The 27156-nt window shown below is 51.2% G+C and overlaps 4 protein-coding genes across 4 annotated transcripts; 1 reads left to right on the forward strand and 3 right to left on the reverse strand.

Annotated features, from left to right (window-relative positions):
• Positions 1 to 358: 358 nt before the first annotated feature.
• On the reverse strand, positions 359 to 2071 carry LOC114696452 (keratin-associated protein 10-5-like). The gene is given in 2 exon segments (XM_037199826.1): positions 359 to 1106; positions 1108 to 2071. Coding segments are annotated over 2 exon segments (696 nt in total). The 5' UTR covers positions 1663 to 2071; the 3' UTR covers positions 359 to 965.
• A 4222-nt stretch (positions 2072 to 6293) lies between these two features.
• LOC114696451 (keratin-associated protein 10-2-like) lies at positions 6294 to 7964 on the reverse strand. The gene has a single exon (XM_028874149.2). The coding sequence runs from the start codon at positions 7819 to 7821 to the stop codon at positions 6898 to 6900; it is 924 nt and encodes a 307-aa protein (XP_028729982.2). The 5' UTR covers positions 7822 to 7964; the 3' UTR covers positions 6294 to 6897.
• Positions 7965 to 15014: 7050 nt separating this feature from the next.
• Positions 15015 to 16087, forward strand: LOC114696469 (keratin-associated protein 10-4-like). The gene has a single exon (XM_028874183.2). The coding sequence runs from the start codon at positions 15134 to 15136 to the stop codon at positions 15827 to 15829; it is 696 nt and encodes a 231-aa protein (XP_028730016.1). The 5' UTR covers positions 15015 to 15133; the 3' UTR covers positions 15830 to 16087.
• An 8323-nt stretch (positions 16088 to 24410) lies between these two features.
• On the reverse strand, positions 24411 to 25450 carry LOC114696450 (keratin-associated protein 10-1-like). Its single transcript, XM_037199648.1, has one exon. It carries the CDS (start codon positions 25402 to 25404, stop codon positions 24634 to 24636), a length of 771 nt encoding a protein of 256 aa, XP_037055543.1. The 5' UTR covers positions 25405 to 25450; the 3' UTR covers positions 24411 to 24633.
• Positions 25451 to 27156: the final 1706 nt, after the last annotated feature.

The following is a 27156-nucleotide window of genomic DNA, read 5'->3' on the forward strand; positions in this document are numbered from 1 at the left end:
CAATATCATTTGTGTACATTTGTGTGTATGTGTTCACATGTTTGCATGAAATCCACTCTAGCCCCACAAACTCTATGTTCTGGGAGGTCTTGGGAGCAAACCCCAAATCTAACACAGCTGATCTCGGCCCTGGTGCTTCTGCATCTTCACCCAAGGCCTCCATTGGTGCTCTGTCGGGGACAAGACCATGACTCAGCAAAAAAGACGAGGCACTCTGGGAAAAAGCCACCAGAGTGAGAACTAGCAGAAATTTCTAGAAACAGAATTGGATCCAAGAGATGACTGATGTGGAAATGAGCAGTCAGACTGGAAACAGAATAAATGTAGAGGCTTAAAGAACCAGATGAACATCACAAGCTCTTTGTGGATCTCCAGTTTTATTGTATCTCACAAGAGTAGAAGATGGCAATGGAGGGCCGCCAGGAGGGAGAGGGGAGCTCAGTGGAGGAGGGAGGTCACAGAGGAGGAGACCTCCATGTCTGCTCAGCTCCGAGGACCAGGACAGGGGGACAGGAGCCAGAGCCTGCTGTCTCTAACTGGATCAGGTGTCCAGTAGCCACAAAGTGTCTCCCTGGAGCCTGTTGGGTAATGACTGCTTCAAAGGAGCCATAGAAACAGAAACCGGACAACCAGACAGTCAGTGGAAGGCCAACACTGGATGCAACTCGAGGCCAGGGTGCCAGAGAGACCGTCCTATACCACATACACCTGTCCCCATGGGTGGCCAGATTCTCCTGGGAGGCCTTAGAAGGCTTTCAGGACTCACAGGTCAACAACTGGTCATGGGATGGTAGCCACCATCGAGGCAGATGAAAAGTGTGGGAATAAGCAATACAGAGGACACTGGGGGCTGAGGACGGAGAGGAGGGTATGAGGCTGAGCCCAGTTGTGGGGAGCAGGATGGATGGGATCACAACCGTGAGAGTATCAGACCTGCACTGGGGGACTCTGAAGCATGGGACAGGTCAGCAACAGCTGGACTTCTGGCATGAGGAGAGGCCACAGCAGGCCTGGCGGGAGCAGGCAGGGCGGCAGAGCAGGGACACACTGGAGCAGGGCTTGCAGCAGCTGGGCTGGCAGGAGGAGGCACAGCAGGAGGAGGTGGGGCACACAGCAGGCAGGTCTGCACACAGGGCGGCAGAGCAGGGAGATGCTGGAGCAGGGCTTGCAGCAGACAGGCTTGCAGCAGACAGGCACACAGCAGGAAGATTGACAGCATGAGGGCTGGCAGCTAGACTGCTGGCAGCATGAGGAGGATCCAGAGCAGATGGGTGTGCAGCAGACAGGCTTGCAGCAGACAGGCACACAGCAGGAGGGCTGGCAGCATGAGGGTGAGCAGCAGACAGATTGGCAGCAGGGGCTGGACACACAGCTCACTGGGGTGCAGATGAGGGTCAGGCAGGAGGCTGGGCCACAGCAGCTGGGAGCACAACAGCTGGACTGGCAGCAGCTAGGGACACAGCAGCTAGACTGGCAGCAGCTGGGCACACAACAGCTGGGCTGGCAGCAGCTGGGCACACAGCAGCTGGGCACACAACAGCTGGACTGGCAGCAGCTGGGGGCACAGCAGGTAGGCTCACAGCAGCTCTCTGGGCAGTCATCCACCTGCCAGGAGGAGTTGGTGCGGGCGTCAGAGCAGACAGACATGGTGGAGGCGGCCATGGCGGGGTTGAATGGAGGAGGGGGTGTCTGTGAGAGAGTGAGTGTGTATGTATGTGTGTGTGTGTGTGTGTGTGTGTGAGGTGTCTGGTGGCAGCATTTATACCCCTGGGCTGCTGGTGTTGTGCCTCAGCTCCTGGCTTCCTTTTCCCTGTCTGTGTTTGTGGTCAGCCTGTTTTCTCACTAGTGAGGGACCATCAACAAATACTGCTGTCTGCTGTCACTGCCCCTGGGGAAACCCCACAGAGATGACCAGATCTCATGGGAGGTGGGGATGGCAGCAGACAGGTGACCTTCTGGAGGTGGCAGCCACTGTCCTATCTCTGAAGTCTTAGTGCTTGAGGCAGCTTCTCCACATGGGCAGAGATGGAGAGAGGACAGCCCAGGGGTGGGATAAGAAGATGGTGGCATTTGCTCCAGACCTGTTCTGTAGGACTTGATGTCTAGGGATGTCCCTTCTCTCGGTGAGAACTCAAGGATCCCCTGGTGCCTGTGGGAGGCCTGATGGAGTCAAAGCGAGCAAGAGGGTGAAGGCTTCTCTCACCTTTCAAGTTGAAGTTGAACTTCTCTGGAGCCCCTGACAGTGTCCATGACATTCATAGGCCTTTGTGTCCTCTGAGCTCTGCCAGTTTCTCCTGTACCCAGGTCCTCAGAGCTCCTGCTGCCCCAGGGACACAGCCATCTCAGTCCCTCAACACCACTCTGCTGCAGGACTCGGGCACACTGAGGACAATGTATTTACTGGAGCCCGACTCAGGCACCTACTCATGCTCAGCCCTGCTCCAAGCCTTGGGGACACCCTGGGTTCTGGTCACTTATCATTTCATAGTCCCCGTACTCTGCCACTTTTCTGAGGTCAAGGGCTCATCCTTGGAGATACTCTGAGCTTTAGATTATCAAATAGCTTCTCCTTCTATCATCGACAGTGTCTGGGGTGGGCAATGGGCGGCAGGGCTTGGAATATCTGTGGCTCTAATGACAGAGTGAGATGGTGTGATACGGTCCTCCATACAGTCAGATGGAGAGGTTTAATTTCAACCAAAGCCTGTGACTCGCCAGATTCATTGAAAGACATCAACCTGCACACCCAGGGAGCTCAGATGGGGAGACAGCCACTTGGTAGATAGATCCTCACGATGTGCTTTTACAATGAGAAAGCTGTGTCCAACCCTAGAAAGATTTTTTGTTTTGCTTTTGTTTTCCAGACAGGCTTTTTGGTGCCTTTCCTGGACCTGGCTCTGTACACTAGGCTGTCCTCTATCTCATAATAATCCACCTGACTCTGCCTCCCAAGTGCTGGAATTAAAGGTGTATGCCACCACTGCCTGGCCCCAGGGGAATTTTGAAACTTCCATGGGAACACTTAGCGCAGCAATGACCAGCCTTGGCCAGACTTCTGGAGATCAGAGGCCATGGATTAGAACTACAGACACAGCAAAATCAGAATCTAATGCAAAATAGAGACATCCCAATGAATAAAATAAAGGGATTCATGCTATCAGGAGGACTGTCACTGGGACAAAGTGGCAGCATACAGCATGGAAAAGACTTTACCAGCTGCACATCTGATACAGAGCCAATGTCTAACATACAGAATGAACTTTGAAAAATGAGCATGAAGAAAACAACACAATTAAAATGGGGTGCATGCCTAAGCAGAAAGTTCTAGAAGATAAAACACATAAGGCCAAAAAACACTTAAAGAAAAGTTCAACCTCCTTAGTCATCAGAGGAATGCCAATCAAACTCCTCTGAGATGTCATCTTACTCCCATCAGAATGGCCAAGGTCAACAAAACAAACAACAGCTCTTGCTGGTGAGAATGTGGGGGAAGAGAACCCTTACTTATTGCTGGGGTGTATGAAAACTTGTACAGCCACCATGGAAATCAGTGTGGCAGTTCCTCCAGTAGCTGGAAATCAATCTACCTCAGGATCCAGCTGTACCTCTCTTGAGCATGTACCCAAAGGATACATCCTACTACAGAGACACTTGCTCATCCATGTTCATTGCTGCTGTATTCATAATAGCCAGAAATGGAATCAGCTCTGATGTCTCTCAGGGATGAATGCATAAAGAAAATGTGGTCCATTTACACAATGGAATGTTACTCAGCTGTTTAAAGATGAAACCACAAAATTTGCAGGTAAACTGATGGAGGTGGGGGACAAATTATCCTTACTGAGGTGACCCAGAACCAAAATACATGTACCGTATACATTCGCTTATATGTGGGTGTTAGCTGTTAAGTCTTCAATAAGGAAAGTACAATCTGAATAATCACAGGGATTAGTTATAGAGAAAAGTATTGGAGGGAAGGATTTCCCAAAGAAGGGGAAATAGAATATATAGTTATGGAAGCACAAGATGGGGCTAGAATGGGAGAATTAAACAGAGAAGGGAACAGAAGGAGAGTGAGGGAGAGAGCACATGGAAGGACACTTGACACTAAGGACAATTTGGAGGTCATTTGGAATATATATTATATATATATATATATATATGAAAGATGTATCTATAGCTTTATCTCTCTATACACATATGTGAGAACTATGAATAGATTCACCAAATAACAGTGTAGACAAAGCTCCAAATCGACATCTCTTGGCACCAAATTAAACCTCCAGTGCTGGGAATGGATCACATCTAATTGAGTTGTTGGCCAAGGGGCCCCATGCAAACCCCAAGCAACTGAAGCTATTGTGAAGGCCATTGGTTGCTCTCCACAAATGGATGGCCAGTCTCTGTTGGTGAAGACAACTCACTGAACTCTGAGAAGTTGAGCTGGTGCCTATCTAGATCTTCCCTCCTACTGAGACCTTTCATGGTACTGTCAGGCACTCTGCATGCTCCCAGAGGACGAAGGTAAACACCAAGCTTGCTATAAACCCTTAAATCTACAAGGGTGATTTGTCCACAAAGTATACTAGTCCAAAAGTGGCACCCAACCCGTGGGAGTAACCAACCACTATATGAATAGACTTCAGACCCACTCCATGAGATAAACCCATGCCGGACCCTGCTTGGGTGGCCAAGAACCTGAGACCAGGTCGGCCATGGAAACCTAGCTCTGAAGTGACCTCTAATGGCCTCCTGCTGTGCTTGTGCGCCAGTGTCTTGCTCAGCCATCATCCAAGAAGCCTCTTCTGCAGAAGATGGGACCAAATACAGAGACTCAAACTGGACAACGTGAGAGACCTTGGAGCACCTGGCCCTAAATGGGATGTCTCCATAAAATCCTTTTCTCAGGCCTCAGAGAGGACGCAGAGACATTCCAAGAGCCACTGGCGATGGAGGACACTAAGGACACAAAGCCTTCTGGACCCCAAATGGTGAAATTACAAAGACTGTGGCAGCAAGCACGGTCTAAGTCAGACGGGGGTTCCCAGTACTGAAAGAAGAAGTGGACACAAACCCCGTCCCTAATTCCAACTGAGAACCACTCACAAAGGAAAAACGAGTGTATCCCACAGACTCTCACTGGGTCTACAAACCACACTTCTGTGCACGCCCCATGCCCAGCAGCAGATGGCCAACACAAAACAAACTCAAAGGTATTTGGTGGTTTTTACTTTCCTAATACTTTGTCTAGACTTTCCTTTGTGTGTGTGTGTGTGTGTGTGTGTGTCTTTTAATCTCACAGGTCTTTGTCATATATATATATATATATAATGTATAAACAATATTTATACATATGTATATTATTAGGGTTTCCAATTTTATGCTTTTATGGCATTTCTCTATGTGCAAAAGTGTGTGTCTCTGCACATGTATGTGTTTCCTGTGTTTTTCTTTGGCTCTTTTTTTTCTGATTTGTTTTGTCTTATTCTGATTTGTTCATTTTTTTAAATCCACAGGAGATGCCAGTGGCCCAGAAGTGATCAGCAGAGAGCCAGAAGAGCAGAAGACAAGAGACTGCTTAGTCTCCACCCTGCTCCAGAATCTTTAAAAGCCAAACATTTATGGACAAGCCATTTTAACATCTCAGATCTTGTTAAGGTTTATTTTTACTTATGTGTAGGTTTCTGTGAAGCACCTGTGGGTGCCTATGGAAACTAGAAGAAGATAATGGATTCCTCGAAGCATGAGTTCTGAGTCCATGTGACATACCTGACATGGGTCTTGGAAAATGATTTTTTGGATTCTATGAAAATGCAGTATGTGCTGTTAACTACTGACTCCTTTCTCGAAACCTGTGTCCCTGGGTTTTTAGGATTTATAGATACAATATGAACTTCAATAAGACCACTGACTGTGCAAAGAACACATAGGAGCAATATCATTTGTGTACATTTGTGTGTATGTGCTCACATGTTTGCATGAAAACCACTCTAGCCCCCCAAACTCATGTGTTCTGGTTGGTCTTCTGGAGCAAGCCCCAAATCTAACACAGCTGATCATGGCCCTGGTACTTCAGCACCTTCACCCAAGGCCTCCATTGCTGCTCTGTCAGGGACAAGACCACGACTCAGCCAAAAAGATGAGGCACTCTGGGAAAAAGCCACCAGAGTAAGAACTGGCAGAAACTTCTGGAAACAGATTTAGATCCAAGAGAGAACCAATATGAAAATGACCAGTCAGCCTGAAAACAGAATAAATGTGGAATCTTAAAGAACCAGATGAACATCACAGGCTCTTTGTGGATCTCCAGTTTTATTTTATCTCACAAGAGTAGAAGATGGCAATGGAGGGCCGCCAGGCGGGAGAGGGGAACTCAGTAGAGGACGAAGGTCACAGAGAAGGAGATCCCATGTCAACTCAGTTCCAGTGCCCAGGACAGGGAAACAGAAGCCAGAGCCTGCGGTCTCTAACTGGATCAGGTGTCCAGTAGCCACAAAGTGTCTCCCTGGAGCCTGTTGGGTAATGACTGCTTCAAAGGAGCCACAGAAACAGAAACAGGACAACCACACAGTCAGTGGAAGGCCAACACTGGATGCAGCTCAGGCCAGGGTACCAGAGAGACCGACCTGTACCACACACACCTGTCCCCATGGGTGGCCAGATTCTCCTGGGAGGCCTTAGAAGGTTTTCAGGACTCACAGGTCATCAACTGGTCATGGGATGGTAGCCACCATGGAGGCAGATGAAAAGTGTGGGAATAAGCAATACAGAGGATACTGGGGGCTGAGGAGGGAGAGGTGGGTATGAGGCTGACCCAGTTGTGGGGAGCAGGATGGATGGGAACATAACTGTGAGAGTATCAGACCTGCACTGGGGGACTCTGAAGCATGGGACAGGTCAGCAACAGCTGGACTTCTGGCCTGAGGAGAGGCCACAGCAGGCCTGGCGGGAGCAGGCAGGGCGGCAGAGCAGGGACACACTGGAGCAGGGCTTGCAGCAGCTGGGCTGGCAGGAGGAGGCACAGCAGGAGGAGGTGGGCACACAGCAGGCAGGTCTGCACACAGGGCGGCAGAGCAGGGACACACTGGAGCAGGGTTTGCAGCAGACAGGCTTGCAGCAGACAGGCACACAGCAGGAAGATTGACAGCATGAGGGCTGGCAGCTAGACTGCTGGCAGCATGAGGAGGATCCAGAGCAGATGGGTGTGCAGCAGACAGGCTTGCAGCAGACAGGCACACAGCAGGAAGATTGACAGCATGAGGGCTGGCAGCTAGACTGCTGGCAGCATGAGGAGGATCCAGAGCAGATGGGTGTGCAGCAGACAGGCTTGCCGCAGACAGGCACACAGCAGGACGGCTGGCAGGGGGAGCAGGTGCAGCAAGCTGGCTGGCAGCTAGACTGCTGGCAGCATGAGGGTGAGCAGCAGACAGATTGGCAGCAGGGGCTGGACACACAGCTCACTGGGGTGCAGATGAGGGTCAGGCAGGAGGCTGGGGCACAGCAGCTGGGCACACAACAGCTGGACTGGCAGCAGCTGGGCTGGCAGCAGCTGGGCTGGCAGCAGCTGAGTTGGCAGCAGCTAGGGATACAACAGCTGGACTGGCAGCAGCTGGGGGCACAGCAGGTAGGCTCACAGCAGCTCTCTGGGCAGTCATCCACCTGCCAGGAGGAGTTAGTGCGGGCATCAGAGCAGACAGACATGGTGGAGGCGGCCATGGCGGGGTTGGATGGAGGAGGGTGTGTCTGTGAGAGAGTGAGTGTGTATGTATGTGTATGTGTGTGTGTGTGTGTGTGTGTGTGTGAGGTGTCTGGTGGCAGCATTTATACCCCTGGGCTGCTTGTGTTGTGCCTCAGCTCCTGGCTTCCTTTTCCCTGTCTGTGTTTGGGGTCAGCCTGTTTTGTCACTAGTGAAGGACCATCAACAAATACTGCTGTCTGCTGTCACTGCCCCTGGGGAATCCCCACAGAGATGACCAGATCTCATGGGAGGTGGGGATGGCAGCAGCCAGGTGACCTTCTGGAGGTGGCAGCCACTGTCCTATCTCTGAAGTCTTAGTGCTTGAGGCTGCTTCTCCACATGGGCAGCCCAGGGGTGGGATAAGAAGATGGTGGAATGTGCTCCTCAACTGTTCTATAGGACTCGATGTCTAGGGGTGTCCCTTCTTTTGGTGAGAACTCAAGGATCCCCTGGTGCCTTGGCAGGCCTGAAGGAGTCAATAAGAGAGCAAGAGGGTGAAGGCTTCTGTCACCTTTCAAGTTGAAGGTGAACTTCTCTGGAGCCCCTGACAGTGTCCATGACATTCATGGACCTTTGTGTCCTCTGAGCTCTGGCAGTTTCTCCTGTACGCAGGTCCTCAGAGCTCCCGTTGCCCCAGTGACACAGCCAGCACCTTGTTAAGATTTATTTTTATTCATGTGTATTTGTCTGTGGAATACATGTGGTGCCTGGAAACCAGAATAGGATAAATGGATCCTTCTGAGCCAGGTTACAGATGGATGTTAGACACCTGACCTGGGTCCTGACAACTGAATTTGGGTCCTCTGAAATTGCAGTAAATGCTGTTAACCTCTGACCCCTTTTCCAGTTCTGTGCCCTCATGTTTTTAGGATTTATAGATACAATATATATCCCCATAAGACCACCGACTGTGCAAAAACAACACATAGGAGCAATATCGGTTGTATACGTTTGTGTGTATGTGTTCATGTGTTTGCACATGTGTGTGCATGTGTGTTGAGGCCTGAGTGGACCTGAGGTATCTTCTTCCCTTGCTCTCCACTTTATTCTTCAAGGCAGGGTCTCTCACTGAACCTGCAGTTCACTGAGTCAACAGGCTGACTGGCCAGTGGGCCCAGGGATTCTCCTCTTCATTATTCATCACATGACCCCAGCCCGTGGTTTGGTGCCCCCCATGTCCATGGAGTCTCAGGTGTTTCCTCTCTGGAAACACCCTCACTGACATGCCCAGAAGTGTCCTCAGGTGATTCCAAATCCTGTCAGGTTGACACTGGGCACCAGCCATCACAGTGCAGACTCAGCAGAAGCCCTGCCATGGGAGAAGCCCACAGCCATGGACACGTGTGCCGAGGAAGCCTCGGGTCAGCTACCTGAGCAGAGCTAATGCACAAGGAAGAAAAACAAAGACCCGGTGGAGACAGACCAAGAAGAATCCACACCGACGACCCTCAGGACCTCTCCTGAGAACTGGAAAGGGGGTGGCAGATCTGAAGCCACTCGGAGACAAGTGTTTCCCTCAGGCCATCCTCAAAGACAGGGATGCAGACCACCACCTCTATGACATGGATGAAAATTCCTCAGCAACAGAATCCAGTGCATAGAAACAGACAGGAGCTGTGGGTCTTCGATTTGTCACACAGCCTTTGTGCTAAAGGCTTGGCCCCAGCTTGTGGTGCTGCTGGGTGGTGGTGGTGCCCATAAGAAGTGGAAGTAAGTCAGATGTGCCCTTAAAGGGGACCCTGGGACCCTGGCCCTCCTCTCTTTGCTTCCCAACCACCCAGAGGGAACAGATTCCTGTTACACTCCCCATCAAATAATGCAATGACTGTGGAAATAGCCTGGTAGGACCTCAAGAGTCACAGAGTTCCTATGTGATCCAAGAATTCCACCTTTAGATTTGTCCCCAGGAGCAATGAGAGTGACTCCACATAGGCCATGAATACTGACAGCAGCAGCATTTACAAGCTCAAAGTGGAGGCAGCCTAAGCATCCATCAGCCACTGACCAGAGTCAATACAACATGGGTAGAATGTGCACAAAACGGGGTTATTCGGCTATGACCAGGGATGCAACTGTGGCACATGCCACAACATGAATGAAACCATGATGACATATGCTGGGCAATTAGTCATGAAAGGTTGGATACAATGATCTACTTATGTGAAATGTACAAAACAGATCAACCAGCAGGCACTCGCAAAGATTTGCAGTAAGAGATGAGGCAGAGCCAGGTTTATGAAAGGACACAGAACTTCTTATGTAGTGACCAAATTATCCTAAAATTGATTGCAGAAATCCATAACTACAACGACAACCATTGAGTTGTGCACACCCATTACTGTGTTGGCAGCCATTGAGCTGTGCAAACCTGTGATCATACCAATAATTAAGATGTAAACATCAGGAACTATGGAAGTAACCATGGAGATGTGCATGCTCATGACTTTACCAGCCACCATGAAGCTGTGCAAGCCTGGGACCATACCAACAGCTATCAAGCTATACAGATCTGGGTTCACACCAGTAACCATGGGCAGTGCACATTCATGACTGCATCAACAACCACTGAGCTATGCAGAGTCTTGGCTAGACCAACAACTATCAGGCCACCCAAACCAGTGACTGTGCAACAATTGATCTGCACATCTGTCACTATAGCAACAACCACTGGACTGTGAGAACCAATGGCTATAACAACCACAAGCGGCACACACTCAAGACTATACTAACAAGGACATCCATTCCTTGGCTATAGCAACAACCATTGGGTTGTGCAAAGTCTTGACTCTACCAACAATAATCAGGCTTATGAAAAACTTATGCCTATATCAACAACCATCAGGCCACACAAACCTGCACATATAACAACCACTGGGCAGTGTAAATTTGTGACTCTACCAACAACCACTGGGCCATGCAACCTGTGGTGATACCAACAACCGTCAGGCCACACAAACCAGGACTATACCAACAACCATCAGGCTGTGCAAACCTGTGACTAAACCCACAACCATCAGGTTGTACAAGCTTATGATTGTTCCAGCAACTGTTGAGTCCCACACACCCATGACTACACCATTCACCATTAGGCCACACAGTTCCTTGGCTACCCATCAACCATCGGCTGTGCAAACCCATGCATATACCAACAACCCCCACACACACTGGGCAGCGCAAACCCGTGACAGTACCAACAACCATCAGGCCGAAGGTTGCACGGACAGAGCCCTGCACACCACCAGGGATGGGGCTATGATGTGGGCAAGGCAGGCCCTCCAGACCGCAGGTTCCTGTAAACTTTGCCAAGCGGCTCTCTGTGGCCTGGATCAGCACCGCGCTCTGTGGGTACTGATGCTGGGAACGTCGGTAAAGAAAATCAAGAAGGAAAACCACCATTATGAGAAGAAAAACTGCCACTGACCTTGGGTGGAAGGTTGGGAACTCTCAAGGTGACAACAATGGAGAATTCTTCAGGGAAGAGGTCGCAGCTGGAGAAGAGTCTAGAGGCAGGGAAGCTCAGGGTACGGGGCTGGGTGGCTGAGAACTGGAGGCCCCGCACACCCTCGGCCTGCACCATCCGGATCCCACTCATGGCACCATTCAAAGGGACCGCCTCTGCCAGGATGTCCAGGGGGCGGAGGTCTGTGGCAAAGGCATGATGGGGGTAGGGTTAGGTAATGGTTGTACAACACCACAGCCATGGCGGCTCATGGACAACGTCTGCGTACTTCCAGATTTCACATCACGAAAGCTGTCAGAGCCACGCTACAGCCATGGAGTCAAGGTGTGAATCCCAAACCCAGCAAATAAGCAGTGAATCTGGGATAGCGTACTGGAGCCGGCCTCCTGTGTGGCTGACCAATCACAAGAAGGAGTCACAACAGGCAGTGCTGTGGCTGTAGCTTGGCCCAGAGGAGCCCATTACCTCATACAAAAAAAAAAAAAAAAAAATCTCTGAGGATCTCTCCCGAGCCACTGCCCTGCAGCCAGTAATGGACATTGTGCTCGCTACCATGCTCATGGCCTGGGCGTGTTTTAAAACGCCCCTCATAACCCTCACTGTGCCTCTGAAAATGTCCCCTTGCCTCACAGCCTTCTTGAGCTCGCCCACAGTTTAGCATGGTGTGTGTTCCCCTTCTGTTGCTGCTCTTTGGAGACATGCACGGTGCGCGTGTTACTCAGGTTGACGATATGTGCCTCCTTAGCCCTGGGAGCAGTGGGTCGTGGCTATCCCCGTTTTTCCAGTGAGGAAATGGAGGCATCTAGCATCAACACTGATTCTGCCTCCCTTTTGCCTCAGCTTCTGCCGAGCTTTGCATACATGAATGAGAGTGACCACTGAAGGGCATGCTCCCCGTGGTAGCCAAGTTCAGTCAACAGCCGACACTGTGCTGAGACAGGGTTCTGTCCCTAAGGATGGGAAGCATCAGGCCAGAGTCCCCAGGTCACTGTTGGTGGGGAGGGCCTCCTCCATCTCCCTCCAGCTTTAGGGATGAGAGGTGGCTCCTGGGAGAGGCTCTGCTTCCTAGTTCAACATCACTAGAGATAGAATCAACGGTCTGGCCTGGCCTTCACTGGTCATGGAGAGCTTTGTCGCTGAAAGAGAATCTTTGGGACTTCACAACTGGGTCCCAGGAAGAGGTCATGAGGTGAGTCGGATGGGTTGGCTGTGTCCAGAAGAACCAATAAAGGGGGTGGGGGGGGGAAGAAAAGCAAAGCTGTGGGCCTGGATTCCTGGCAGAGAATGAAGATCTTCAGGAGAGTGTTAGCGTGTCACACTAGAAACAGAGAGTGGGGAGAAAGTGTGCCACATCCAAAGGCCTATGCGGGAGCCTGAGATTGACCAACCCTCAGAAGCAATTAACGTAAGAATGATTTAGGACCTTTTCCATGGACTTCATGACCCTCTGAGTCTGTTAGTATAAAATAAAAATAAAAAACTTTTAATAAATAAATAAAACTCTTTTAAAAGTAACAAAGGAGACCCTGAGATCCCCTCTACATATGCATAAAAGGAGTTCACACGCTGCCAGACGGTGGTGGTGCATGCCTTTAATCCCAGCACGCAGGAGGCAGAGCCAGGTGTGTGTGACTCAGATCTCTGTGAGTTCGAGGCCAGCCTGGTCTACAGAGCGAGATCCAGGACAGGCACCAAAACTACAAAGAGAAACCCTGTCTCGGAAAAAAAAAAAAAAAAAAAAAACAGAAAAAAAAAAGAGTTCACAGAATCTAACCTCTTTTCACCGTGAAATCTCTCAGCCACAGACAAGAACTTTTAGGCCAGACAAGGCCAGTCTAGAAGGCCTAGCACTGTAATGAGGATACCACGGTTTGCTCCTTGTCCCTAAGGCCTGGGTTGAAGGCCTGGTCCCCAGATGAGGGTATTATAGGAGGTGGGGGCTAATGGGAGGAAGTTAGCTCCCTGGGAGCATGCTCTGGAAGAGGTCCTGAGACTCAAGACCATTTCTCCTTGCTTCCTGGTTGCCATGAGATGAGCAGCCTCTCCACATGTTCCCACCATGATGTGTGTCTCACCACAGGCCCAATGTGCCAGGGCTGGCCCGTCATGCACTGAATCCTCTAAAAACGGGAGCCAAAATAGACCTTTCCTTTTTCTAAGTTAATGACCTCAGAAATGTCATCACAGGCTCGGCAGGTCAGCCAACTCACAAAGGAAACACTAGATGCCAATGCCCTCTGCAGTCACACAGTACCTCCCAGGCCACTTCCTGGGAGGCTCAGGAAACATCACATCCACAGCAGAGCACACGGAGCATGGGGCCTTGGTTTCTTTTTTTTTTTTCCCCCTCCCCCCGGAACTGAGGACTGAACCCAGAGCCTTGCGCCTGCTAGGCAAGTGCTCTACCACTGAGATAAATCCCCAACCTGAGACCTTGGTTTCTAAACACCTCCTGCGGGAGAGCAGCTGAGCTGGGAGGGAAACAGAGCATGAGATGAGCCTGGACCAGACAGAGGGTGGTTAGCAGGGGAGAAGGCAAGAAGACCCCAGAGCAAGCCAGTGGCCAACTGGGGTAAAATAAATCAGGAACCAATGAAGAAAGAGAAGAGAGGTGGGTCTACTCTCAGACATGGTTCAGCAGAATGTACAGTGAGTGATTGGGCAGATAGGCTGAAGGCAGAGCCCACAGAACCGTGGTAACCAGACAGGGGATAAAGCTCTAGGGGAGTAGAAATGATGGATGGATGGTTACATGAAACTGGCTGTTGGAAGTTTCCAAGAAACTCCTGGCAAATGTTAGCCACAGAGGGGAAATAGTGGCTTGACCAGCAGAGGCTTATCTGCATGGCTCCCATGGGCCACACTGTGCACTGAGCTGTGGCCCCGGACGAGCCCCCATTTGACTGGGAGAAATGCAAGTGGCCCACGATTGGTGTTTTACAAGACAAGCAAGCCATCTTCTCCAGAGTCAAGGTCACAGGAAGGGAGGGCTGAAGGCCATGAGGCCATTCCCAAGCCGTGTGACACTGATGCCAACTGATGGTTCCCAGGAAAACCAGTCCTGGGGGAAAGCAATGGGCCAGCGGAAACATCTGGATTAGGTGATGAGCTTGGACGTATGCTGGTTTGCTCCCAAGAAGGAGTTCCAGACGGCCAGAAACATGCCCCTCAAGAGATGCTGGGTATGAGGTCTTGGACCTGCACATGTATTGGAAAGCAGTGTCATTATAGATGACCAAGTCACTAAGTGGGCTACAATCTAACCTACGGATATAAAAAGGAATAATCTGGACTCAACCCACAGGGGAGAAAACAGATGTCCAGGAATAAGCTAGGGAGCCAACAATGCTGGCAGCCTTAGGAGCTGGGTGGCCTGGGCAGTCCTCTTGGCTCAGGTCAACCAGCACTGACACCTGAGATGGACTTCAGTCTCCATGGTGACATCTCGGGTAGCCATATAGTTGGGGGTACTTGGCTGCACAGCTTGAGGAAATTGACACGTCCCTGAAGGGGCATCCGAGTTTCTCCATCCAGAAACTCCACTGACCATCACTACCCACACAGAAGTGCAGAGTCCTGCTCTAGCCCATGAGGCCCAGGGCCCGGAGTGATCCATGGCTACATGTCCCTCCATCAGCACTTGAGACCGGTCCTGCCTTACCCCCAAACAACCCAGGAAGAAAGCCCATGTGACACGCATGAAACACAACTTGTTGTTATGAGACTAAACAAGAGGCGAGGCACTAGCCAACGTGAGCAGCAACCTGGGAAATAAAAACAGGAACAGGGCCAATAGCAACCAGGAAGCAGTGGTCATGGGCTGCGCCAGTAGTAGCAGCCAGGGAGGAGTATATAAAGCCAATGTATCCTACCCCTGACACACACACTCACATATTCACTCAACACTCATTCACCTTCCCCCCAACAACCTTGCCATGGCCGCCTCTACCATGTCTGTCTGCTCTGATGCCTGCACCAACTCCTCCTGGCAGGTGGATGACTGCCCAGAGAACTGCTGTGAGCCTACCTGCTGTGCTCCCAGCTGCTGCCAGTCCAGCTGCTGCCAGCCCAGCTGCTGTGTGCCCAGCTGCTGCCAGCCCAGCTGCTGCCAGTCCAGCTGCTGTGTGCCCAGTTGCTGCCAGTCCAGCTGCTGTGCCCCATCCTCCTGCCTGACCCTCATCTGCACCCCAGTGAGCTGTGTGTCCAGCCCCTGCTGCCAATCTGTCTGCTGCTCACCCTCATGCTGCCAACAGTCTAGCTGCCAGCCAGCTTGCTGCACCTGCTCTCCCTGTTGTGTGACCCTTTGCTGCAAGCCTGTCTGCTGCACACCCATCTGCTCTGGATCCTCCTCATGCTGCCAGCAGTCTAGCTGCCAGCCCTCATGCTGTCAATCTTCCTGCTGTGTGCCTGTCTGCTGCAAGCCTGTCTGCTGCAAGCCCTGCTCCAGCGTGTCCCTGCTCTGCCGCCCTGTGTGCAGACCTGCCTGCTGTGTGCCTACCTCCTCCTGCTGTGCCTCCTCCTGCCAGCCCAGCTGCTGCAAGCCCTGCTCCAGCATTTCCCTGCTCTGCCGCCCTGCCTGCTCCCGCCCTGCCTGCTGTGGCCTCTCCTCGGGCCAGAAGTCCAGCTGCTGATGGGCCTGTTCCTGGTGCCAGCTGGCTCAGGTCCCTCCCTGTGGCCCCTCTCAGCTCTCTCAGTCTGATTCTGATCTGGAATAGACAGTCCTCCAGGATGGATCCCCAATCTGGTATTTTTGCGACTTGATCTCTTCTCCTCCTTCCCAGGAGGCCTGCTGATCCTCTGGGTCACTGTCCTTCCCCCTGTCCCTCTGCTCTGGGTACCTGCCCCTGACATCAGCTTGTCAGAGATCATGACTTCAATAAACTTTTAACCACCTGGATTTCCTCTCATGCTCTGGTTCAAGTAAATGTTCGTCTCTTCAGCCAGGAATGTTTCTAGGAGGGAGAGTAGCCACCTCCCCTGGTGGAGGGGTCAGTGAGACTCGGGGCCCCTCTCCCAATATTCAATCTTCTCTGACTCCTAAGGGTTGCTAGTTACCCACAGGTATTCAACAGTCTACTGCAGGCCCATCCCCATCAACTATTCCTTTTTATTTCTCTAGAATCACACAAGCAAAGCCACACTCATAACTCCAGGCACTGTGGCCCCTGGCCTGGGCTGCCTTGTGAGTTCTGCCTACCAGACGATTCTCCACAGGATACATAGAGAGGAACCCAAGAGATTTTCATCTGGAAACAAAATCATTGTGGGGAAGAAGGGGGATACACAGGACCAGGCACTGCCCAGTACCCTCTGCTAGGACATTGGGACATAGGGACACAAGAACAGAGTCTTCTCTCTATAGACTGCATTAGGTCTCACTCACAAAGGGCCATGGATTATAAGCTCTCTCTGATGTGGAGAAGACATGGGCTTCAATGGGTGCACAGGTGTGTGAGCAACATGTCAAGACCCAGAAACTTCTAGCAGAGCCACAGTGAGGGGCTGTGGTAGAAGCCAGAGATACCACGATCAGCTGACCATTATCCCTAAAGAAGCAAGGATGTCAATGCCCATGTCCCCATCCCACCTTGCACACCACTGACTGGGCCCTTCTTGTCCCTCCATCCTGCATCCATCTGCACCCAGAGGCCCCCGGGTCATGCTGGTCATCAGGGTCTCAGCTATTCTCCCAGGCCCTTCTTCCCAGCCACTTCCAACTGAGTCTTGCTCCCCCCCTACACACACACACACCCCCGCCGCCTCAGAGGAACTGGTTCCACCAGTTCCTTCAGCCAGCACCCCTCCACCTCCCACATCAGTACCCCCCACATCCCTGCTCTGGGGACTCCTGAGGACACATGCCCAGACAGCAAGTCAGACTGTGTGGACATCTGTGCTCAGTTTCCATTGAGTAAATGTTTCTGGTTCTCTCTGTGAAGACTGAGGAAGAGTATGGCCACCAGTCCTGATGTGCTCGCTTTCCTGGCGGGCAGCTGCCCAGGGCTTCATCACAGCTTCACTGCTATCTGTCTCCGCCCACTGTATTAGCCGCTTTCCTCCATGCTATGACCAATTATCTGAGAAGAATCAGCTTGATGGAGGCAGGGTTTATCTTGGTTCAGGGTTTGAGGATGCAGTCCACTCTGGCGGGGAAGGGCAGAGCTGTGCTCAGTTGTGGCAGCAGCAGGCACATGAGGCTGCCTGCTCACATCTTGGTGAGAGCAGAGAGGTGACAAGTAGTGGGGTCAGGTTATGATCCTCAAGTCCTGCCCCTTAAGGAGTTACTTCCTCCAGACAGTTTCCATCTCCCAAATGTTGGAGCCTGTGAGGATACGGCACATCTAAGCCAGGACACTCACGAGGGATTACAGTCACCTCTACGCAATGTCAGCACATGCCTCTGTTGCTTTCTGGAGTGGGCCCTGCAGGTACCACACCACCGGCATTACCCCGGTGACTGACAGTGTGGGGTATCTTGTGCAGCTGTGGTGAGGTATCAGTTCAAATCCTCCTGCCTATTTTTCTTAGATCAGATGGTCTGTATTTGTATTATTAAAGTACATGCTCTTCATGACTTCTGGATGTCAAACATATCATTAACATAAATACTGCAAACCTTCTCCCCATGGGTGTCTCAGCTTTTCATTTTCTTCAGTGTTGAGCTTAATCCTAAACCCACTTTACCCTTTATCTTCAGGGACCCTCCCTGAAGGCGTTTGTTTAACTCAGAACCACACAGATTTATTACTAGGCTCCTGCTGAGGGTTGGGTGTGAAATGTCCCCCAGGACTTGGGTGTTTGAACACTCTTCCCTAGCTGTTTGGGGGGGGGTACCGGAATGTTTGGGGTTCGGGCTTGGCAGGGGAGGGCCGGAAGTACAGCTCTTTAAAGATTCTAGTCCCTCATGCTCCCAGCCCAAGCTCCCTGCTTCCTGGTTGGCCTACATAAGGAGCAGAGCTGCACTCCCACGGGCCATGACGTCTTCACCCTTGAGCAGTGAGCCAGGATAAGCCTGGCTTCCCTCAGGTTGCTCCCTCCAGGTGTTTCCTCACAGTGAGGAGCATGACTAGCACCCCCATGTTTCATTCTGTAACATTTTGAGTCAATTTGTGATGTCCTGAGTTGTTCACTGAGCCTCCTTAACCAGCACCCTGCTGAGCACACATGGGTAGGATTCTTCTGGATTCCAGTCAGTCCCCTTTCTCTGTGGTTACTGTTAGACCTCGCATAGAAGCAGTTCAAGTAGTCTTGAGTCAAATAACGGAAGTTCTCTGATTCTCTTTGCCTTTTTCAGGCTTGGTTGGCCATTCTGGGTCATCTATGCATCCCAGAAATTTTGGAACCAGCCCATCAAATTTGACAGTAAAGGCTGCCCAGATTTTGACTGAGATTTCATTAAACCCACAGATCACTTAGGGAGGATCAGACATTAACATCATGTCTTTGGGTCCATGAACGTGGTATACCTCTCCAGTCAATCATCCAGGATTTCTTTAATCTTTTTCAGAAATAGTTTATCATTTTAGATCTTACAATGTATTTTTACTTAATCTGTTACTTCCCTTTTTTAATGTTTTAGTTGATGGTTTGCTTATTTATCTCAACTCCCATTGCTTTTTTGTTTGTTTTGTTGTATTTATTTATTTTTGAGACAGGGTGTCACTATACATCCCTGGCTAGCCTGGAAGTGGCTATGTAAACTAGGATGGCCTTGAACTCCATTTGCTTCTGTGTCCTGATGGTGAGATTAAAGGCAGGTGCCACCACACCCCACTATTTCCTACACTTGATTACAATGATCTAGAAATATAGTTCATCTCATGAAGTGAGCTATGTGTGTGTGTGCATGCACACACTCATGCACACCCATGGGTCTCATCCTCTGTGTCTTCATGCACAATGAGATTGGTGCCATTTCTCCCATGAAGAACAAGAATCTGATTGTGAGGCCTCTTGGAATCAGTGTTTTCTTTGTAATGTGTTTTTATTTAAGACTTTAATCTCTGCCTGCTACAGGGCTGCTCTGAGCTTGTTTCTCTCGTGTTAGTTTTACAGTCTCTGTCTTTCCAATGACGTGGTTGTTTCCTTTGTACTGCTGGATGTGTCCATGTGAGGCCGTTGCCTTCTGCATGGTCCCTTTGGTGTCCACAGACTCTGGGGTGATGACCCTTTCCTTTTCTAATATGGGTCATTTACTTCTTCCTTTTTTTTTTTTTTTTTTTTTTTTTTTTTTTTGGTTTTTCGAGACAGGGTTTCTCTGTGTAGCTTTGCGCCTCTCCTGGAACTCACTTGGTAGCCCAGGCTGGCCTCGAACTCACAGAGATCCACCTGGCTCTGCCTCCCGAGTGCTGGGATTAAAGGCGTGCGCCACCACCGCCCGGCCCTACTTCTTCCTTTTTCTTGACCAGTAAAACTAGCTAAAAGTATCCATTTTGTCATCCCGAAATGCAAGACCCCGGTCCCGGCTGTTTCCTCTTGGAGTTGCCTGGTCCCACTGCTCATGGCCTTCATTTAGCTGGTTACTTGGGGCTTCTCTGTACCTGATCTCCAGCTTTGAGTCAAAGCACAGACTCTGGGCCTCCCTTGCTTACCAAGAACAATCACAGAGCGCCACTCCCTACATGCTGTGCTAGCTTGATCTCGGAGTGCAATGTGTGATTTCATTTTTGTTTTGCTCAGAATACATCCTGATTCCCATGGTGATTTTATCTTTGGCTCGTGGGCTACTTTTACACATTCTCTTTAATTTCCACATGCTTGCAGCTCTTCCATGGGTGACTCCTTGCTCTGCTGAGGTCTGGATGCAGTCTGGATTTTAGTCCATGAGATGGGCTGTGACTCACGGGGCTGAGGAGGTGGCTTATCTTGTGTGTGTTCATGTATGCTTAAACGAAACTTTCCACTGTTGGACGGAACATTGCTTAGATGTCAGTCGACGGGTGGGGGTTGGGAAATGCTTCAAGTTTTCTGGGTACTCATCGATTTTACTTCAGATTTGGTAAACTGTTGGGTGCTTTCTCTTCACTCAGGTTCCTGGCCCAGACTTTCCTCTCATACTATGGTTTTACGTGTGTCAGGCTGCTCAATGCTCTGCCGGCAGCTCCGGCTCTCCCTTGCCCTCGACTCTGGCTCCATGTACCTCTTTAGATGTTCCTTGAGGTCCTTCTTTGGAGAACTTCATCTGCAGGTTCTTATCTTCCATGTTGTCTCATCTTCGATCATTTTGGGTGCTCCTCGGTTCTTCAGCTCTCAGTGTCTGTTTTGTTCTCAGCCTCCCCTGAGCACACTCCTGCTTTTGGTCTGGTCCTCACACATCATTAATGCCATGATTTTAATTTCACTGGCTCTGCCATTCTGGATTTCTTTCTGTCCATTGCTTCCATCCTGGACTGTGCTGGCCTGCTCTGTAGATTATTTCCCACCGTGGCCTGAACATGCTGTTCTGTCCTGTGGGTTCCCCCTCACCCCACTGAAGGGCGATGTCTCCTTCCTGGAGGGACACTCCTGTGAGCCAGCTCTCTCTTCTCATGGGTCCCTATTGGTGACACTCTGATGGGGTTGACCACAGAGTTTGTGCCTGGGGACAAGGTCAACACCATGACCAGGAGGAGCTGCTTCTGCATGTAGACCTAATGCTTTTAGCCCTGGGGTAGGTCCCCTGCTCTGACCATCTCCAGCCTGTGGTGAGCCTGGACAACTGCTCTCATTCACGACTGCCCAGTCTCAGGACATAGAGGACATACAGCACCCCACAGTGCATCAATTCCTTGCTCTCCTGCACCTCACCTACCAAGTCCATCCAGCTGGAGCTCCCTGAGTTCCGCTATTCACCTTTCCGGCTCAAGAGAGCCTCCTGTATCGGGAGTCAGTCCTGTGTGGTCTGGAGCCAAGGCTGTACACAGATGATGTGGGCTGGGCTCCCTTCCTATGGGATCATGGTCCTCCCGCCAGGCTGTACAGTGTGTGTGTGCAGTGGCTTCCTGTCTTTAGTTTCTAGGATGAGAGGGTCACACAAGGCCATAGGATACAATGAGTCCATTCTTCATGTTTGAGGACAGGATTTCTTTGAGTCCCAAGTGTGCTTTCCTCTGTGACTCCTCAGGATCTGTCTCTGACCCACCCTACCTGGCCTGACCCACACTACTGCCCAGGCCTGGTCTATGCACCCAGCATCTCCCCAGAAGGAAACCTGACAGCAGATCTGGGAAAGACACAAGAAGCCTCAGCCCGCCCCCACCCCAGGGCTCTGGGTCCCCAGGAAAGCAGCACCTTCTCTGTCTCCTACACCTCGGTCCACACAGACGTGTGGGGGGCCCTGACCCGGTCTCCATCCCTGCTGCTGAGCTCTGCACAACCAAATAATTCTCACTGAGAAAATAGAGCAAGCCGCCGGGCAGTGATGGCGCACGCCTTTAATCCCAGCACTCGGGAGGCAGGCGGATCTCTGTGAGTTTGAGGCCAGCCTGGGCTACCAAGTGAGCTCCAGGAAAGGCGCAAAGCTACACAGAGAAACCCTGTCTCCAAAAACCAAAAAAAAAAAAAAAAAAAAGAAAAAAAGAAAATAGAGTGAGCCTATTGTCTCATTGGTGGTTAATTGTATCGAGTGAAGATTTATCACAGCAATAAAATAAGATGGGAGTGAGAACAAAGTAAGGTACCCCTTCAACTTGATAATTAATCCCAGGTCAGAGTTGGCCCTGGGTGAAATTCAGCGGGGGCAGGGCAGTGTGACATCCCTCATCTGGGGGTCACAGCAACAGCAACGTGGAGTCCCCGGGCCAGTGCCTCTTCCCCCAGCCTGTATCCAGTAACCATCACAGTCACATGTGGGGTGAGATATGACTTCAGGACATAGCAGGGCGAAAGGGAGGCTAGAGAAGGCCTCAGGGCACGAGGCAGCTTTCTGTCACCACAAACAGCACTTGGGCTCACTGGTTTCTTTGGGTTCACAGTTTTAGAAGTGTCAGTCCATAGTGGGCTAGCCTGTGGTCAGGAGTCTTGTGATGACAAGAGCATGAGGTGGGGGAGGCCACTAACCTATGTTTGGAAGGACAGAGATGAGGCCCCTGCCGTCATGCCACATGCTCTCAAAGACCTTGGGTGGCAGCAGATCTCTGTCCATGCTACAGACTCCGCTGCCTCCCAGAGTGCAGGCAGAGCACAGGGCACCCACAGCCACACCAGCCTCTGTTCCTTGTGCTGCTGCTGACTGATTGGGAGTCTAGACAGTAGCCTCACTGAACGAAGCACTGAAGCTTCACTCGGTGTGAACCAGTCTCCATGCTCTCAGGCCTCAGGCAGCCCACCAGTGGCTGCATGAGGATGTGACATGTCAGGGTGGGGCAGTGCCCCCCACATCTACAGTAATTTCTTCCTGCTTATGTGGCCTTCAACAAATGTATTATCACCTGGACCTGGGTGGTGTCCTCTCCTCAGCTACAGGGAAGGCAGGGGTATTTCCCATAGAACAGGCTCGGGAGCTGTTTTTAATCTGGCCCCAGGTGCTGTGAGCCATGCATTGAGCTTGTGGCTGGTGCCAGGCACATGGACACTTGCCATATCCTAGAACTGCATATCCCAGAACTAGAACTTTGATGTGGGGCATCACTTCCCACCCTTTGCAAGCTGAGTTCACTGGATGGTCACTGGCATAGAGTCAGGACCATCCCGGCCTGCCAACACATCCTCATCCAAAACAAGATTCTAAATAACTGAAGATATGTCAGACTTCTCAGTATGCCTGGTCTGTGTGCTCCACCACAGTGTGCTCCACCACAGTGTGCTCCACCACAGTGTGCTCCATCCCAGTGTGCTCCACCACAGTGTGCTCCATCACAGTGTGCTCCCTCACAGTGTGCTCCACCACAGTGTGCTCCCTCACAGTGTGCTCCATCACAGTGTGCTCCCTCACAGTGTGCTCCACCACAGTGTGCTCCCTCACAGTGTGCTCCATCACAGTGTGCTCCATCACAGTGTGCTCCCTCACAGTGTGCTCCACCACAGTGTGTTCCACCATAGTGTGCTCCACCACAGTGTGCTGGGCCTGTGTGCTCCATCACAGTGTGCTCCACCACAGTGTGCTCCACCACAGTGTGCTCCACCATAGTGTGCTCCACCAGAGTGTGCTCCATCACAGTGTGCTCCACCACAGTGTGCTCCATCACAGTGTGCTCCATCACAGTGTGCTCCATCACAGTGTGCTCCATCATAGTGTGCTGGGTCTGTGTGCTCCATCACAGTGTGTTCCACCACGGTGTGCTCCATCACAGTGTGCTCCACCACAGTGTGCTCCATCACAGTGTGCTCCATCACAGTGTGCTCCACCACAGTGTGTTCCACCACAGTGTGCTCCATCACAGTGTGCTCCATCACAGTGTGCTCCATCACAGTGTGCTCCATCACAGTGTGCCTAGCCTGTGTGCTCCACCACAGTGTGCTCCATCACAGTGTGCTCCATCACAGTGTGCTCCATCACAGTGTGCTCCCTCACAGTGTGCTCCATCACAGTGTGCTCCATCACAGTGTGCTCCCTCACAGTGTGCTCCATCACAGTGTGCTCCATCACAGTGTGCTCCATCACAGTGTGCTCCATCACAGTGTGCTCCCTCACAGTGTGCTCCATCACAGTGTGCTCCATCACAGTGTGCTCCCTCACAGTGTGCTCCATCACAGTGTGCTCCACCAGTGTGCTGGGCCTGTGTGCTCCACCACAGTGTGCTCCATCACAGTGTGCCTGGCCTGTGTGCTCCACTACGGTGTGTTCCATCACAGTGTGCCTGGCCTGTGTGCTCTATCACAGTGTGCTTACTCTCCAATCACAGCCCATGTCCTCCCACACATTGAAGGTCTCTGCATTTAGAACCAAGTGAAGTCTAGAGGCAGGGACACGTCTACTCACAAGGCCCGTGGCCCAGACCTGATTCTGGTTGCTAGCACCACTGAACCGGGCACAGCCGCAGACCTCAGGCGAGCCGAGGCAGCACTTGGCGAACACTCAGGGAGGAGGCACCTGGGCTGCTCTGGGAAGCACAGGGCATGGAAGCGCCTGTTCAGGTTTGATTGGCACTGTACAGAGGAAGCACAGTTACAAAGCAAGGTGACAGAGGGACCTGTTCCCTGAACTAGCACAAATAGGTTCCAAAGCACAGCAGATTGCCAGATGCAAAGGAGAAACCATGAGATGTCGATAAGGACCATGGGAGTCTAAACAGGTTCAGTCAGGGTTTTTATTGCTCAGAAGGCTCAAGTGTATTCAGAGAAGGGACAGTCACAACGAGGTGAGATTGCTGGACCTGGAAAGGTCAGAGGCAGAGAGAGGAGGGCACTGCCATGGTCTGCCCTGCTGCATAGAGCATGGAGTATGGACATACTTCTGTGAGCTCTGGTTCCTTAGCACTCACTGTAAATACAGGAAATGCTCTCACTGGGGGACAGGTCAGCAACAGCTGGACTTCTGGCCTGAGGAGAGGCCACAGCAGGCCTGGCGGGAGCAGGCAGGGCGACAGAGCAGGGACACACTGGAACAGGGCTTGCAGCAGCTGGGCTGACAGGAGGAGGCACAGCAGGAGGAGGTGGGCACACAGCAGGCAGGTCTGCACACAGGGCGGCAGAGCAGGGACACACTGGAGCAGGGCTTGCAGCAGACAGGCTTGCAGCAGACAGGCACACAGCAGGAAGATTGACAGCATGAGGGCTGGCAGCTAGACTGCTGGCAGCATGAGGAGGATCCAGAGCAGATGGGTGTGCAGCAGACAGGCTTGCAGCAGACAGGCACACAGCAGGAAGATTGGCAGCATGAGGGCTGGCAGCTAGACTGCTGGCAGCATGAGGATCCAGAACAGATGGGTGTGCAGCAGACAGGCTTGCAGCAGACAGGCACACAGCAGAAGGATTGACAGCATGAGGGCTGGCAGCTAGACTGTTGGCAGCATGAGGGTGAGCAGCAGACAGATTGGCAGCAGGGGCTGGACACACAGCTCACTGGGGTGCAGATAAGAGTTGTACAGGGGGCTGGGGCACAGCAGCTGGGCACACAACAGCTAGGGACACAACAGCTGGGCACACAGCAGCTGGGCTGGCAGCAGCTGGACTGGCAGCAGCTGGGGGCACAGCAGGTAGGCTCACAGCAGTTCTCTGGGCAGTCATCCACCTGCCAGGAGGAGTTGGTGCAGGCATCAGAGCAGACAGACATGGTGGAGGTGGCCATGGCGGGGTTGGCTGGAGGAGAGTGAGTTTGTGAGAGAGTGAGTGAGTGAGTGTTGAGTGTGTATGTGAAGCGCAGAGCCCTCGGCTTTTATTCCCCTTGGTGGCTTTAGCCTTCCTTGTTTGGCGACCCAGCAGTCTCATTAAAAGTTCCTTGTTTAGCTGTGAACTGTCACTCATCTCGTAAACATCCCGAGTCTGTGCAAATCTGCTGCTCTTCCCCATCTCTGAGTGGCCCCACACTGAGATGGACAGAATGCACATTTGCAAGCAGGTCCTTCAGAGGCAGTGTGGGGAAACCCCTACATCTCTACTCCCTAGGACAACACCAGAGACAGCCATGGGTTCCCCTGCAGACTCAGCTATCTGAGGGGCTGAGCTTAGGGAGCCCAGCAAGAGGGTCCTGGTCACGGGAGCTCTGTGGGTCACGTTTGTAGAATCAATTCTCAGCACAGAAAGTCTCCAAGGGTCAGGATGGAGTGTGTGCAAAGCTGTTGTCCAAGTAACAGTGACAGATTGTGGCGCAGGGGGCAGGGATGGGGGGGTGCTGTATGTCCCTACCCCTGTGTTCATGTGCAGGGTGCTCCCAGGCTTGTACTGTGGTGGGCCACGCCCCACAGCAAGGGCCAGCATGCAGCAGCTGAGGGTGCTGATGTCTTGGGAGTGCTTCTCATGCTTAGAAGAAACCACACTTCACAACCTATCCATAGATAGGATGCCTAAAGATGAGGCTCCACAGCCAAAAAGAAACTGAGGCACTCAGTCTTAAATGTCTCAGTGGCCACATGAGTGGGAAGGGGATCTGCCCAATGGAATCATTAGGGGGTGCTTTGATACAGCCCCACAGAGCCAGGTTTTGCTGTAGCAGATTCCCAACACACATGCTGTGTGGCAAATGTGTGTTATTTTGAATCACACCAAACAGGGGATGCACCTATGGACCAATCTAGAACTCTGTCAGCTGTAAATGAGACAAATCTTTGCGAAGTCACAGAAAAGGAACTTCTTGAATTAAGATAAAAAAACAATGTGGTGGGTTAGGTATGATACTGTTTGTGTTGTTAAACTCTATAAATATGGAGACATATTTATGTGCACATACATATTATATACATACATAGAGGATGGATAGGTAGATGATGAATGACGGATGGACAAGCAGATGGATAAGTAGATAGATGAGTGGATGGATGGGTGAGTGGATGGATGGGTGAGTGGGTAGATGAATGAGCAAGTAGACGGATGGGCTAGTGTATGAGTGAGTTGATGGATAGATGAATGGATAGATGAGGGGGTAGGTGGATGGATAAGTGGGTAAGATGGATACATGAGAAGATAGATGAGTAGTTTGCTGGGTGGATTGGCTGGGTGAGTAAATGGATATCTAAGTGGGTTGGTAGATACATGGATAGGTGGGTGGATGGGTAGGTGGGTAGATAGGTAAATATATGGGTGCATGAGTCAGTAGATGAATGAGTAAGTAGATAGATAGATAGGATAGTGGATGGTAAGTGGATAGATGGATGGGTGGTGGATGAGTGAATGAAATGATGTATGGATGATAGAAGAATGGATTGACGGTGGGTGGGAGAGTGGTTGGTAGATGATGAGGGTATAAGTACATAGATGAGTGGGTGGTGGATGGATGGGTACATGGGTGGATGGGTACATTGATGGATGGATAGATAAATGGGTGAGTAAGTAGGTGGGTGAGTGAATGAATGTGTTAGTAGATAGATGAGTGCGTTAGTGGATG

Source organism: Peromyscus leucopus, chromosome 16_21 (genome assembly GCF_004664715.2).
Source record: "Peromyscus leucopus breed LL Stock chromosome 16_21, UCI_PerLeu_2.1, whole genome shotgun sequence".
Classification (NCBI taxonomy): domain Eukaryota; kingdom Metazoa; phylum Chordata; class Mammalia; order Rodentia; family Cricetidae; genus Peromyscus; species Peromyscus leucopus.